At 38.7% G+C, this 13,933-nt stretch overlaps 1 protein-coding gene across 1 annotated transcript in view; it reads right to left on the bottom strand.

Moving 5' to 3' along the window:
• Window positions 1–13,933, bottom strand: part of Fng (Fringe glycosyltransferase) — a 119,832-nt gene that overhangs the window by 62,838 nt on the left and 43,061 nt on the right. The window contains exon 5 of the mRNA XM_071718338.1: window positions 4,234–4,393. Within this exon, the coding sequence (XP_071574439.1) occupies window positions 4,234–4,393 (160 nt within the window). The remainder of the gene's footprint in view (window positions 1–4,233; window positions 4,394–13,933) is intronic.

The following is a 13,933-nucleotide window of genomic DNA, read 5'->3' as shown; positions in this document are numbered from 1 at the left end:
GTTTATATAAAACGTGGACCTTCTAATAAGACTGATTCTTTAATCAGAAATCGATATTTTTCTCATAAAGAAGTAATAATGTCCAAACATAAATAACTATTCGCTTGAAATAGACTTTATTTTCATAAAATTTTAATTCAATGTTTAATAATTAAAATATTTCACATTAGATGTAAAAAGATGAAAGTTTTAAAAAGCTTGTTTTCCTCGAAATTTCTTTTAAGAGATATAAGACAATTTAAAATTCCTTCAAATCTGTCATAATATTATACCAAAATCTGGGGCATCCTCTCTGTTTGCGACGCTGAATAAGAGAAAATTCTTGAAATAGATCGCAATATAGTACATTGTAAATAAGTAAACTACTCAATAAATCAGAAATCTAAATCTCGTTCGTTTCCTCTTCCTGCTCAATCTCCGCGAGTGCGGTAGTCTGTTCAGTAGTGAAAGGTCCGATCGATTTATTGGCAGTCATAGATCGCGCGAAGTTCACGGATATCAGAAAAGAAACAGAATTGGAATCTGTACTATGATTAGACTTTAACGAGCGGCGGAGAGAAATCAGGGAAAGAGATATCAAGAAAGGGACCTTGATAAATGGCTTCGATCGGACCTTATAAGAAACGGTTAATCTCAGAAGGAAGAACGGATCCTATGGGCTTTGCAAGATTTATCGTTTCATCTCGAGAGCACCACGGATTCCACTCGTCTTTATCTATTTCTCCCCTCCCCCCGACAACCTCGTATCTTTTTCTCCCCGCGATGAAAGAAGAAACGCGGGAAGCAGCTTTTCCAATTATATTGAATATATATATATACCATGTCCAACTTTTCGCCGCGAAATGCAAATTCCGGGAGAATATAAAAAACGATCGGTTAAAAATTGATTCGATGCGCATATATCGCGAAAGTGGAAGCGCAAAAAGAGAAGAGGTGCAGTATTTTAAATTTCCCAACGAGCGAATTAAAAGCGGTTATGAATTTCTAAAGCGAGTGACGCGCGTGTCCTGAAATTATTTTCTGGAGCATAAATCGACCTGTCCTTTCGACCGTGAGCGACGTCAACGGCGCGACGGATCTCCTTTTTCATTTCTCGTCTCGGCAGAAGAAAAAGGATTAATGGCCTCATAGCATGACACTGCGTCGTGATAAGATCGCGGGTTTCCTTTAACTGTCGGCTGCCGAGCGTCGGCGATCATATCGGCGACATCCGAATCGCATCGTGTATCTCCTAAAGCAGCACGTGAGACGGGCTTTTATCGATTCGTGATTGTGCACGGGCGAGTTTCTTCGCTTGCTTGTGCCTTGAAAAGGCGCTCTATACTTCGCTCTGCCTCTTACGAACATATTCATCTTTCATACTGATTTGAAATTCATAATGTAATTTCAAGATCGAGAGAATATTATTCACGATTCAACAATTTATAGTAGCTAGATCATTTTATGACACAGTTCGTATAAGACGCACAATTTAGAATTCCAAGGAATTTCTAAAAAAAAAAACATTTGCAGAACCTGAATTTCTTAAGTAATATTTGAAAAGAAAACCGCTATAATTTGAAAAATGAAAAATACATAATATAAAATTTAAATACTTAAAACATTCTCTAATTCAATACATCTTCATTATGTTTATAAGCTGATCACTATAGGCGTGTTGTGCAATAAGTTGGACGTTTGCGACATCGTTCCTGTTACTGCTTATAAACTCACGATAGAAGAATACCACGTCTCACATACATACGCCGAATCTCCGAGAACAATTTTGCGGATATACGCGCATTGAGGCGTGCAAAAAGTGTCGTAGATTGAATATGCGAGAAGATAGTGAACCGCCCGCGGTCGCAACAACTGCATCTCCCGCGGAGGAAAATCGGAATTTCACGGGCGCGAGCCTGGGATTAGATCCACTCATAAAAACATATGCACTCGCACGGAATAAGAGAAATATACAGGGTGTTTCCAAATATGTGGAAAGTATTGCAGTCGTGGATTCAGGACACAAAAACAATGAAGATAGTTTATGTGAACATATGTCCTATTTGATCTTGTTCCCGAATTATAGCCATTTTTGTGCTCCAGTAATTTACAGCTGCTTATACCTTCATAAGAGATGCTTGAAATGGTCATATTTGGTTTGTATTTGTAAACAGTGCTTAATATCTCCAGAATATTTCCCGACCCCTTATTGATTTCACATATTCTATTGAATTATTAAGTGCTTCTAGCAAGAGGACGAACTGAAGTGAGTAAACTCAATCAATAGAATGTGTGAAATCAAGGTCGGGAAATATTGCGGAGATATTCAAATGTAGCCATTTCGAGCATCTATAACGTTAAACTGCTCCACAATACTGGAGTACAAGCATGACTATAACTCGTAAACAAGAACACATATTGATAAACTTTTATAAACTTTTTTCATTGGTTTTGTGTCCTGAATACTTCCCACATATTTGGAAACACCCTGTATATATGCGAGGTGTGGAATAATAGCATGAAACTCACGGCAGGGAGAAGACGCCGCCGGGGAAGAGGGAAAAAATAGACGCTATCGCGCGATATTCTTTGCTTTCATCGTCGACCGAACTGCTCACAAATACGGAGCGATCGCTATTTCACCCTAAACCTGCATTTGCCAAGACGTATGCACGCGCTCGACTTTGCCGGAAGCCGCCGCCTCGCGGATGCATAAATTCGATAAGACCACCCGTTAGTGATGGCACAGTATAGTAACGCTTCTCGCGTAAAGACCGCGAAGCGAGGAGAGGAGAAAGAGAGAAGAAAGAAAATCTCGCAAATGATGATCTTGCCCCCTTTCACCACCCCTCGCTTTCTTTTGCTTCCCTTCTTTCCTCTAAAAGCCTCCCGGCATTTTCTTCCTCTGGCGAGTTTAATTTCATCGAGAGACCCACCGGAAGCTTCAAAGACGGTCGGACGAATTTCATGTTTGCGACATCTCCGACACGGCAAAGGCATCACGTCTTTGTAGCGCCTGTTATTGTCATTGTTTCAAATTACTACTGTTGAGCTCTATTACGCCGCTAAATAAATCCTGAGGGACAACTTCCTTCGGTTGACTGACCGCGAGGGACGATAATAAGTTGACTTTCGGAGAAGGGTGTAATTATAGTCCACACGATCTATAGTATAAGTAAATCTAGGTCGAAGTAGGTGGTCCCTCGAAATACAGACGTTATATATTTGAACGGATAGCTGGCTGATCTCATTGTTAGACGTGTCCCAATTTCAAATTTTGAGTAATAAAAAAACCTATGTCCGCGGAGTAAGCTACTATTGTAAGTACTATATAGCGATAATCTCATTTGTATTAAAATAAACCTAACAAAGAAGCCAATTCATGTGCTATACATATACAGATTAATCAAGATAAAAAATCTAATAAATGTCAAGAAAATTAAAAATGTATTACATAGGTAATTCGTATGCGAATACCCTCTGTACTATATTATTCAATAAAAATAAGATATTTATAATACCTAAGGGATATTCATAATCTAACTTTTTCAGAATAAAATGTAAAAACAACTCTGCAAATCCAAGTGTGTTATTTTTACACATTTAAGTGTGTAAATCGTGTAGTCACTTTTTACGCATTTGTACGCGTGGTTTTTTTTTAATGTGTAATTTTTACACATTTGCAAAGCCACGTGTGTAAAAATTACACATTTGCAAAGCCAAGTGTGTAAAAATTACACATTTTTCAAAAAAAATAACACGCGTACAAATGCGTAAAAAGTGACTACACGATTTACACACTTATTGTTAGATGTGTACAAATAACACACTTGGATTTGCAGTAAAACTTTAGCTTGTATTATTCAGTTTAAATCTTCAAATATATGAGTCATGTTCCTAACGTGATGCATTTTCTCAGCTTAGATTAGCTTCTGCTTTTATTCTTTTTCAATCATTCACTGCACTGTCTCTCGCAAAAACGCATGTATGTCAGCGCGCGGATGTGTAATAATAAATGTACGTGTCTACAGTATGTTGAGCTTGGGATCCGTGGGTTCGCTATTGTAACCCCAAACAACTATACAATCAGTCATCTTGGCGAGTAACTTGATTTATATTGCAAGCAGTGCCTTCGTGTTATTGCTTGCCATCTTTGGACAAACTTTTTTAAATAAAACGAATTTACATACCAAGCATATCGAAAAGCGAACGAAAAATATGCGAAAAAAGGAAGCATAATTAATTAATATTCACCGGTCGTTTCTGCGGTTCCGGGCCCTGCCTGATGATCTCCAAGGGCGCAGGTATCGAGGGCTTGCCGAGATACCAATCCTCGCGTGGATTATAATTGTCCAGGAGCTTCAGTAGGCGCGGCACGTTCACGTAATTATCATCGTCGAAGTGGCAGAACCACCTAAAATACACAATAAAAATACGAATAAAGTAGAAATGTTGTCTCGTACAATTCTTTATAATTTAGATAAAAGTATATACTATATAATTTTATCTTGTTATACAAAGGCTTAGTTATAAACATACTTCTTGCACAACTCTCATTATGCAACTGTCGTCCAAGTGTCATCAGATATACACAAAGAAATACAATCTAATAAAATGTAAATCTTGTGTCTTTAAATTATAACAAATAACATTCCAAATTTCTCAAATGTTATTAAAATCTTAATCCACGGATATATATTTAAGATAGACGTAATTATAAGCGAGTTAATAAAATATTAACAGATACAAGATATTCTTGGTATTATGATTTAAATATTAATCTTACATTATATTATACATTATAAATCGCTACACATTTAAAAAAGAAACTTTATATATCACATTAACAAGAATAATCGTTACAAGGACATTCCATCGACGATAGAAGCTTTTTACGACGGAGAAATAAATAATTCAATGAATGCATGGACCTTTTCATTTATTTACGCGTAGCACCTGTGGAACCTTCGTTGGAATTTCTCGATAACGACGATGCCGCTTAGCCTCGAGTTCAAATAAGAGCACGGAGACTCGATGCAGCCTGCTTATATTCTCGCGGGATTAGTCGCATCGCTACGTTTCCGCTTCGGCGCAATTTGTTCCGCGAGAGATATATATATACGAATGAATAAGGTCATGTAGAGATATAAAGTTTTCGTATATTATCAAACCAATTCTAGTTAAAAATTCATACAGTAATTAAGACTGTATTTATAATTGAGTGATATCTCTAAAAATACCATAAAATTAAGCTTCTCACTTAATTTCATCATCGGTCGCAGTTACGGCGATCGAATTAACATTTCCGTCAGATTTCAAATGCATTCTGGGATTCTGGTTGGGGGGAGTACGTTAATACAGTAATTAATGAAATGGCAATAATCTCGGAGCACTTTGTAAAATACCGCGAAAGCCTCTCACAATCAGTCGACCTCATCGAGGCTGCGGCAATCAGGGTAACGTCCCGTGAGTATACGAGCGCGACGCTCTCAATCGTACACAATTGCGCCCCGTAGCCCTTTCCCATCGAGTCCCGTGTTGCGCCGACGGTAAACGTCGTGTTGCTCATAGCGCGAGCGCGTAAGATAGGCGAAATAAAATCTCTCTAACGAACAGTTCCGCCATAGCGTTGCCATTAGTGTGCTACCGGGTGGCCACGGGTGGTCGCTGCGTACCTGCCGCGCGCGGTCCAGCATCGTTAATACACCTGAATTCCAGCTTAATGGCGTAGCCGGCTTACGCCTGGAGGGAGCCCGAGACCGAGACCGAGACCGAGACCGAGGACGTTGCTGCTCCTATATGCGCGAGATCGTATCTCCTGCGTGAGCCTGAATGGTGTTCGCACCGTGCGATCGGCGCTCGCAGTGCGTTTCACCCTGTACAACCGAACTGTTCCTTCGCGAACCACGATTTAACCCTTAAAGGCTACACCTCAAATCTCAACCACTTGACTTATCAAAAATTGATGTCTTTGGACAATTTAATATTAATTATTGACAATTTTTCACTCACATTTTTACACCGGCTATTATACTCTACCGGAGTGATATGATCTCTAAAAGCTATAGTGAGTCACGATTCAATAAAGATCAACTGATAAATGACTCTAACAGAGTGAAATTTTCCACTTCAAATTGTAGAGTGACATGATTCACTCCTATGGACACTGATCTGCTGCACTCAAAAAGAGTGCACTTTAATTTAAAAATGTGAGCTCAACAGAAGAAAACTGCGATACTTATATGTACTCGTAAAATCGAGATAGATCTTGTATCGGCAATTTACATATATATTAGAATCAGCCTGCGGCCGAGCAACGAGCGAAACGAGGGAGAAACGTACCGAAAGAGGAGAACAAAGGTGTGAAATTACTCTTATTTCTTTTCTGGCAGGTAAAAGGCGGAGTGCGAGGCCCTCTGCGATTTGTTTTACATGACAAAAATATGAATATACAGACACACGCGCTCGGATTTGCGTCGTATAATGGACGAAACGCAGAGGATTATCTCTTTCTCAAGAAGGAAATAATTGCAGGAGAAGGATTAAGTTAGTGGTATAAAGATGAGCTCTCTCCATGCCCACGTAAAACACACGTAAAACACATGTAAAACAAGTTCATAAAAAAATACGCGTACAATAGTGCGAATATTTTTAAATAAGTTCGATTAAATTCAATTTTTGAAATGTTTGTTATCCGAAAATTACGTTTTAGTCGGAGATAAATCGCTTTGACTTGTGCCGCCTCGTAAAATCGAGATGACGCCTTTAATTAAACGCAATTCCTCGAAAGTGTTGCGTGAGCCCGAAGAAGCTGTGTGAAGTTGGCCCCTCCACTACTGAAAATCCAATAATAACTATTACCATTCGTTTGGTGGTCGTTTGGTGGTGTTTGATAGTTCATTCCCGATGATTGGTAGTCAAAACTGTAACTAATAATGCGAAAAAAAGACACATGCGCGTGAAGTTAGCCCCTCCTCTTGTAAAACTCGGCTTTCCAGACTGCGTATATCGTTATAACTGTAAGCATTAGTTTGGTGGTCGCGTGCTGACGTTTAGTAGTCCATTCCCGATAATTGGTAGTCAAAACTGTAACTAATAAGGCGAAAAAAGACATATGCGCGTGAAGTTAGCCCCCCCCCTCTTGTAAAACTCGGCTTTCCAGACTGTGTATATCGTTATAACTGTAAGCATTCGTTTGGTAGTCCATTCCCATTGATTGTTAGCTAAAACTGTAATTAATAATACAAAAAAAAACATACGCGCGTGAAGTTAGACCCCTTTTTTATAAAATTTGGCTTTCCAGACTGCATATATTATCAAACCGAACAAGTAACATTTACTTTACCAATAAATAATTAACCTGCATATATTATTATAACTATAAGAATTCGTTTGGTGCATTTAGTAATTAAAAATATAATTGTTAAAGAAGACAATAAAATATATATGTGTGCAACCATGCGCGTTTTATAAAAATATTCTTGTACGATTGCATGTTTAATTATAATCATTAATATTTATTTAACGAGCATTTTATGATTATATATTTTTTGTAATTATTAAATGTGCATAGTCGTAAAAATCACAAAACATAATTAGTCGTTATTTTAATTACACTCTACAATTCTAAAAATTAAAAGATTATATATTATTTGACATTTCGAAAAATAACTATGAAATATAACTACAAGAAGAATTAAAAAAAACTTTTTATATTATTTTATTGTATCGATTTATTATAGAAAAAGCTTGAAAAAAACGTTTTGATGTTAGAAGTGGATTACACCAATTTGATCCATATGTATTTAATTATTAATTATTAATTATTGAAAATTAACTACCAAACATCATAAAATGCTACTTGTTCGGTTTGATAATATACGCAGTCTGGAAAGCCGAGTTTTACAAGAGGAGGGGGTTATTTTCACGCGCGTATGTCTTTTTATCGTATTATTGATTACAGTTTTGACTACCAATAATCGGAAATGAACTACCAAACGTCAGCATGCGACCACCAAACGAATGCTTACAGTTATAACGATATACGCAGTCTGGAAAGCCGAGTTTTACAAAAGGGGGACTAATTTCACGCACATATGTCTTTTTTTCGCATTATTAGTTACAGTTTTGACTACCAATAATCGGGAATGGACTACCAAACGTCAGCATGCGACCACCAAACGAATGCTTACAGTTATAACGATATACGCAGTCTGGAAAGTCGAGTTTTACAAGAGGAGAGGCTAATTTCACGCGCATATGTCTTTTTTTCGCATTATTAGTTACAGTTTTGACTACCAATCATCGGGAATGAACTACCAAACACCACCAAACGAATGGTAATAGTTATTATTGGATTTTCAGTAGTGGGGGGGCCAACTTCACACGGCTGCCCGAAGAACCAGCAGCCACGCTCGCTAATAAAAAAAAACAATTAAATACGTTTTCTTTCGCAATCCGTTAGTCATATGCATAATCGAACGATTTGGATATTCGGCGAATCGAGTGATAAATCATTCTCTGTACCGGATTGGCGAGGCAGATCCGTGTTCGGATATATGATTTCTATTAAGAGTAACGCCACAACGCTCGTATCATTAATAACACACTTAAATGTCAATAGAAATTAATGACTCCTCTCAATGGTTCTGAAGGGCTTAAACGATTGTTCAAAAATACTGTGTCTCGTAATAAATCACGACTCATTGCCGGAATGTCGGGCAATTAAATAATTTGTTTATAAAAATTATCTTTGTATAGTTTTATGACAATTGTATACGAGAGTGTTCGAACAAACAAACTGTATTACGAGGATGATAAAATTAGCATTGCGCTCAGAAAGGCTTGAGTGTACCGTTAATTATCGTGAAAACTAGCAATCCACTCGCGAGAACATCGTAGAGAGCGGATGTGCAAAAAATCGACCGAATTATACTTTCTTTTCGAGCGTAATTGCTCCCTTTCGTACACGAATGGATATCGTTTCAAGGCGATGTTTCGGTTTTGCCCTAACCGCGGAATCCGATCGTGCGTGGATAAATACCGTAAGAAAAACTTTAGGTTCTCGCCGGCAATCCGCAAGCGCGGCAACGCTTCATTGCTTTAAAGAATAACGTACATCTCCCGAAAAAATCGCATCATATGTAGGGGAGACCGGGGCTAAACAGTCCGTTTTTTTTCGGTGCCGATTTTTAACAACAAAATAAATAATTGTAGTTAAATGTGGTATACCACTGTAAAGAGTGAACCTTTAGCTACAAAATTTATATAGGAAATTTTTGTCTACGTCGCTTTGTTTAACCGGTATAGAGCAAAAACGACAACGGTGGAAAAATTGAAATCTCAAAAATGCCGGGGTATAACAGTCTGCACTGCATTTTCAATACATATACGTACATCTAATTCTAAAAAATAATAGGATACATGCAATAATTGTTTTTTAAGAGAAAAATATAAAAAATTATTTAAAATTTTTATGCGAAACATTATTAAAAAATAGTTACGAGGGTTCCTCTTTCCGCAGAAGTCACTCGCCCGACTTGTTTCACTCCTCGACGTCCGATGACTCTATTCGGTGTCTGAACGGTTGTAATTCCCGTCTCATCCATATTCCATATGCAGTGAGCCCGAAAATGCCTTGGAAATGCACCCGGACTGCTTACTGACCGATTAGCCCCAAACACAAGTTTCAGGTTTGATCGCCCACGAAATATTAGACATCAACGATAATGAAAAAACTACACTGGATTCGTGTTCAGCATGCATTACTCTTTATAATCACGTACCTAGAGATTTGGAGAGCAAATATTATTGCAGATATTACAAAATTTCCACGCGCAGAAAATGTAACTTTCACCTTTCGAAAACACGTTTGCCCTCGTAAAAATCATAACATAATCAGGTAACCTGCCGAAACTCCGTTGGTCACATGGGTACTATAAGCAGCGTTTACAATGTTAATAGCGAGTTTGCACAATATACAGGTTCCGAGATATTTGATTAGACGTATTTACCCCGTAGACGTTTTAGCCCCGGTCTCCCCTACTCCAATACAGGGTGTTTCCTAAGTAAGTACAAAAAATTGAAGAGAATATTTCGTGGCTTACTTTAGGAAGAAAACTATAAACATATGTCCTATAAACATATGCCCTAAACTGCTTTTGTACTTACTTAGAAAACACCCTGTATAGCAAAAATCCTGAAGATGTAATTCGCGAAAGAACGTATTGTTCACACAGTTTATTACCCCTCTTTGTTATGTATTATCATCCGTTCCCACCTTCTACCGTTTCCCTATGCTTTCATCGATGTCTCACTTAATCCCAGCCTACTAAAGCAAACGTGCGACTCGTTCTCGCGCTACGTATTTCCCGCAAACGCGATACAACGCGAGATATCTGCACGCATTATTTTTGTATATACCTACTAGCGAAACACCCCTCGTTCGACCACCTGCGTTTGGTATAGCGTAAGTCAACGAGGCGACCAAGTCGGCGGCGCGGCGGCAGCGCGGCGTGTGTCGTGTGTGCACGAGGGCGTGAAGAAGGGGTCCGCTTCTGTGGGTCGGCAACCCCGTGGCATGTGACCGAATGATTCGGTTAACGACGACACTCGTAGCCCGTTCCCCCGTGGGTGTACGTACGTACCACAATGCACATCCGCCCGTGGGAACCCGCGAGACCCCCATACGTGACTGCACACGGCCACGCGTGCAGTCACGGGGCTTTCGAGAAGCGTGCAGCGACCAGCGACGCTCGCCGGAAGCTCCGCTCACACGTGCAGCGACACGCGTGCTTGCCGAATCAAGGTTCTCTACGCATATATCGCGTGAATCCCCGTGCACTTAGAACTACCATGTGTGCCTAAGATTCTTTGGTAAATCTATAAACAGTTAATATTTCGATAAATTATTAACTAATAAAATTTTTAATAAAAACTTTTGTCTGCATTATATTTACGAACAGTAAAGTTTTGTCAATTTATATTATATCTTAACAACTTAGCGACTTATTTTACTTTTTTTTTTGATAAAAAATGTCAACAAAGAATTAGATACATTTTTATAAACTCATACCACCGAGAGAAAGATCGAATTTGGTTACATTATTTTAAATTATTACATGATGTTATGTTAGTATTTCTAGCCTTTCTATTGTAATTCTAATGGTTTCGAGATCAAACATACAATTGCATGACCACCCAGTGTCTGTAAGCGAGCATATGAATATATGGACGAGTTGCAGCCGTATTACTATCGACCGAATATGACCACTTGTCAACAAAATAGATGGATTGGGGATGATGAAAATGGCGATTGCAGAGGGTAGCGGTAGTCTACTGTGGGAACTGATCGCGACTTGATTCCCATCAAAGGGACTTTCGACTTTCGAATAATTCGCAATCGATCTAATGAACGTAATGACGCGGCAGCGATTACCCGTTAATTAACGTTTCGTAATCGTAACTAGCTATAATATCATGAAAGAGATATCACGGCTTCGTATCTGAAGATGACTTCACTGCATTTATAATAAAGTCTGCAAGACCGGAACTCGATTAAATCGCAATTAAGTCATAATTTCTGCTAAAAAGATTACAACTTAATAATCGTATCCGTTAATAGAAGATCCTTTGGCAGTAAATCTCTCATCTGAATGTAACAAGCGGAATATTATAACAGCTGCATTTCGCAACAATTAACTGTTACCCTCGTGTGTCGAATAATTTATTCCAGTCTTAAACCGGTTTCTTGCTTGCATTTTTCTTCGTGCATATTTTTTGAGATACATATATTTTTTATGAAATTCAATCTCTGGAAAATTATTCATTTTTATTAGGTATATAATTAAATATGAACTTGTAAGTTATCCATTTTTAATATCTTACTATATACAATAAAGATTTTATCTCGAGAGATAAAATATCCTTCACGTTCTTATTTATATTCACTTCTTCATAACTGATAAGAATTTATAGAATAATTGCAATAATACTACAATTGCAATATATCACGCGTTTGTATCAGAAAAATCTGTGCTCGATACAAATAATCCGCTGAACGAAACAAGGCACCAGGGCGGTTATTATAATTAAATTGACCGGTAAAAAAGACGCGTACGAGCGTGACTTGTTACATCAGGATTACGCTTTTCTCAAGCGTACCAAACAAAACCACGGAGAATGAAACGCCTCGATGAGGAAAACACGTTACTTTTAATTAATTTCTATGAAAAGACCGGCCCCCGGTACCCCAAATGGCGTACACGCCGGAATTCGGAGCGTCGTATAAAGGCATCATTCGCGCCGATCGCGGCTGGAAGCCGCAATCTCTCGATCTTACGCGGGACGAGCGGGAGGATGGAAAAGGTCAGGGCTGGCGTGTGCCGGCTCGTTGAGACGGGCGTGGTGCTCATGATTGCCGACTGCAAAACATATATTAAATCACGTTTGTGCCGGGTGCGCGACCCCCGCGTGTTGAAGCTAAATCGTTTCTATAATGCCGTAATGCTCGATATTCGGATGGTGAACGGACGTGACTCATGTGATTAATGGGAACGGCGTATCTGCCCCGCGTATCTCCGCGATACTAATTTCCGATACGCGAAATAACGGAACACGGATTGTACTCCCAAGCTAATCGAAGTAGCACATCGTTTACCATGAAATCCGAATTAATGCTCTTAGCGTATGACCTAGCAATTGCGGCTCGCAAAGCGATAAGTGTTCGCTATATGCATGTGTGCCATAGCCCGTACAATTTAATTGATCTCGATTAGATCGTTTCAACGACGTATCCGATGCTCGATATACCAAATGTTACTTGCTATTTGCCAAGTGCTATTTTAAGTTGATACGTGTGATGATTACCATAACAATACTAGCAAATAATCAAGACGTGTTGAAATTAATTTTATTTAGAAAAATAAGTAACTTTTAAATACTAGTAATGTTGGCAAAAAATTGAAAAAAAAAAGAAAGTTTGTAAGTCAACGAATCGGCAATTAGAAACGAGACGCACGAGACGACTAGGAAGGAGGAAGAATCTTCGGTCGAAGAAAAGGCGAGGAGATCGACGATCGGCAATTTTCTCGACATGTAATTTCACCTGTTGCACATCCGGCGCGAATCTGATCGGCCGACTCGATTTGTAAAGGTAACGAGCCGTCCCGACTACGCCGCCGCGCCACTACGATTATCAGAAGCTATTCCAGACTGCGAAAGACGAGGGAAAAGGCGCAGAAAAAACCAAAGATACGCAGGCAGAAAACGAGAAGTAAAAACGAGAGAATGGATCGTACTCGAGAAGTGAAACTTAATGCACCACAGTAAATGAGCAGTATACGTTTTTCTTTTATTTCCGTGGCCACATTTCAAATAATGTAAGCGTACCTTTTTCTCAAAATTGATAATACGATATCATTTCGTAATTACTATATAACTAGTAGTCATTCACTCGTGTAGTCAATGATCTCGTACTTTTAATACGCTCTTTTCACACTATTAATTATAAGTAGTACACTTTTGTAAAAGTGGCAACGTTCGCGATATAAAAGATAATTGTACGATAAAACAATAAGTTTAATCGGCAAAGACATTTGAATCTAAAGACATTCCATAACCGGTCATTCGCTGATGCGTCGACCGTACTATAGAAGCTTCGTAGCATATGATTTAATGGCAAGTGCATGGTCGATTTGTATCTTGACTAATTGTCGGCTAATGATAACGTTTGCCGCGGGAACGATTACTCCTATCGATGATTTATTCACGCGTTCTAAGAAGAGATAGACGCGGCGCGATTACGTTGCAGCATACATTAATTAGACAAATGGTGTTGGTAAACACGTGTCGCGCGGCCACGGTAGTTTTGCAGCAAATTTTACCGAGAGTGTTTAACTCGCTAATTGAGCTATTAAGGGTCGATCGTTCGAAATATATTTTAGACCGTATCGAT

This window comes from Temnothorax nylanderi, unplaced genomic scaffold, assembly GCF_030848795.1.
Source record: "Temnothorax nylanderi isolate EJ_2023f unplaced genomic scaffold, tnyl_v1.0 TNYL_tig0246_pilon, whole genome shotgun sequence".
Taxonomy (NCBI): Eukaryota; Metazoa; Arthropoda; class Insecta; order Hymenoptera; family Formicidae; genus Temnothorax; species Temnothorax nylanderi.
This window is presented reverse-complemented; position numbering and strand designations above follow the sequence as displayed.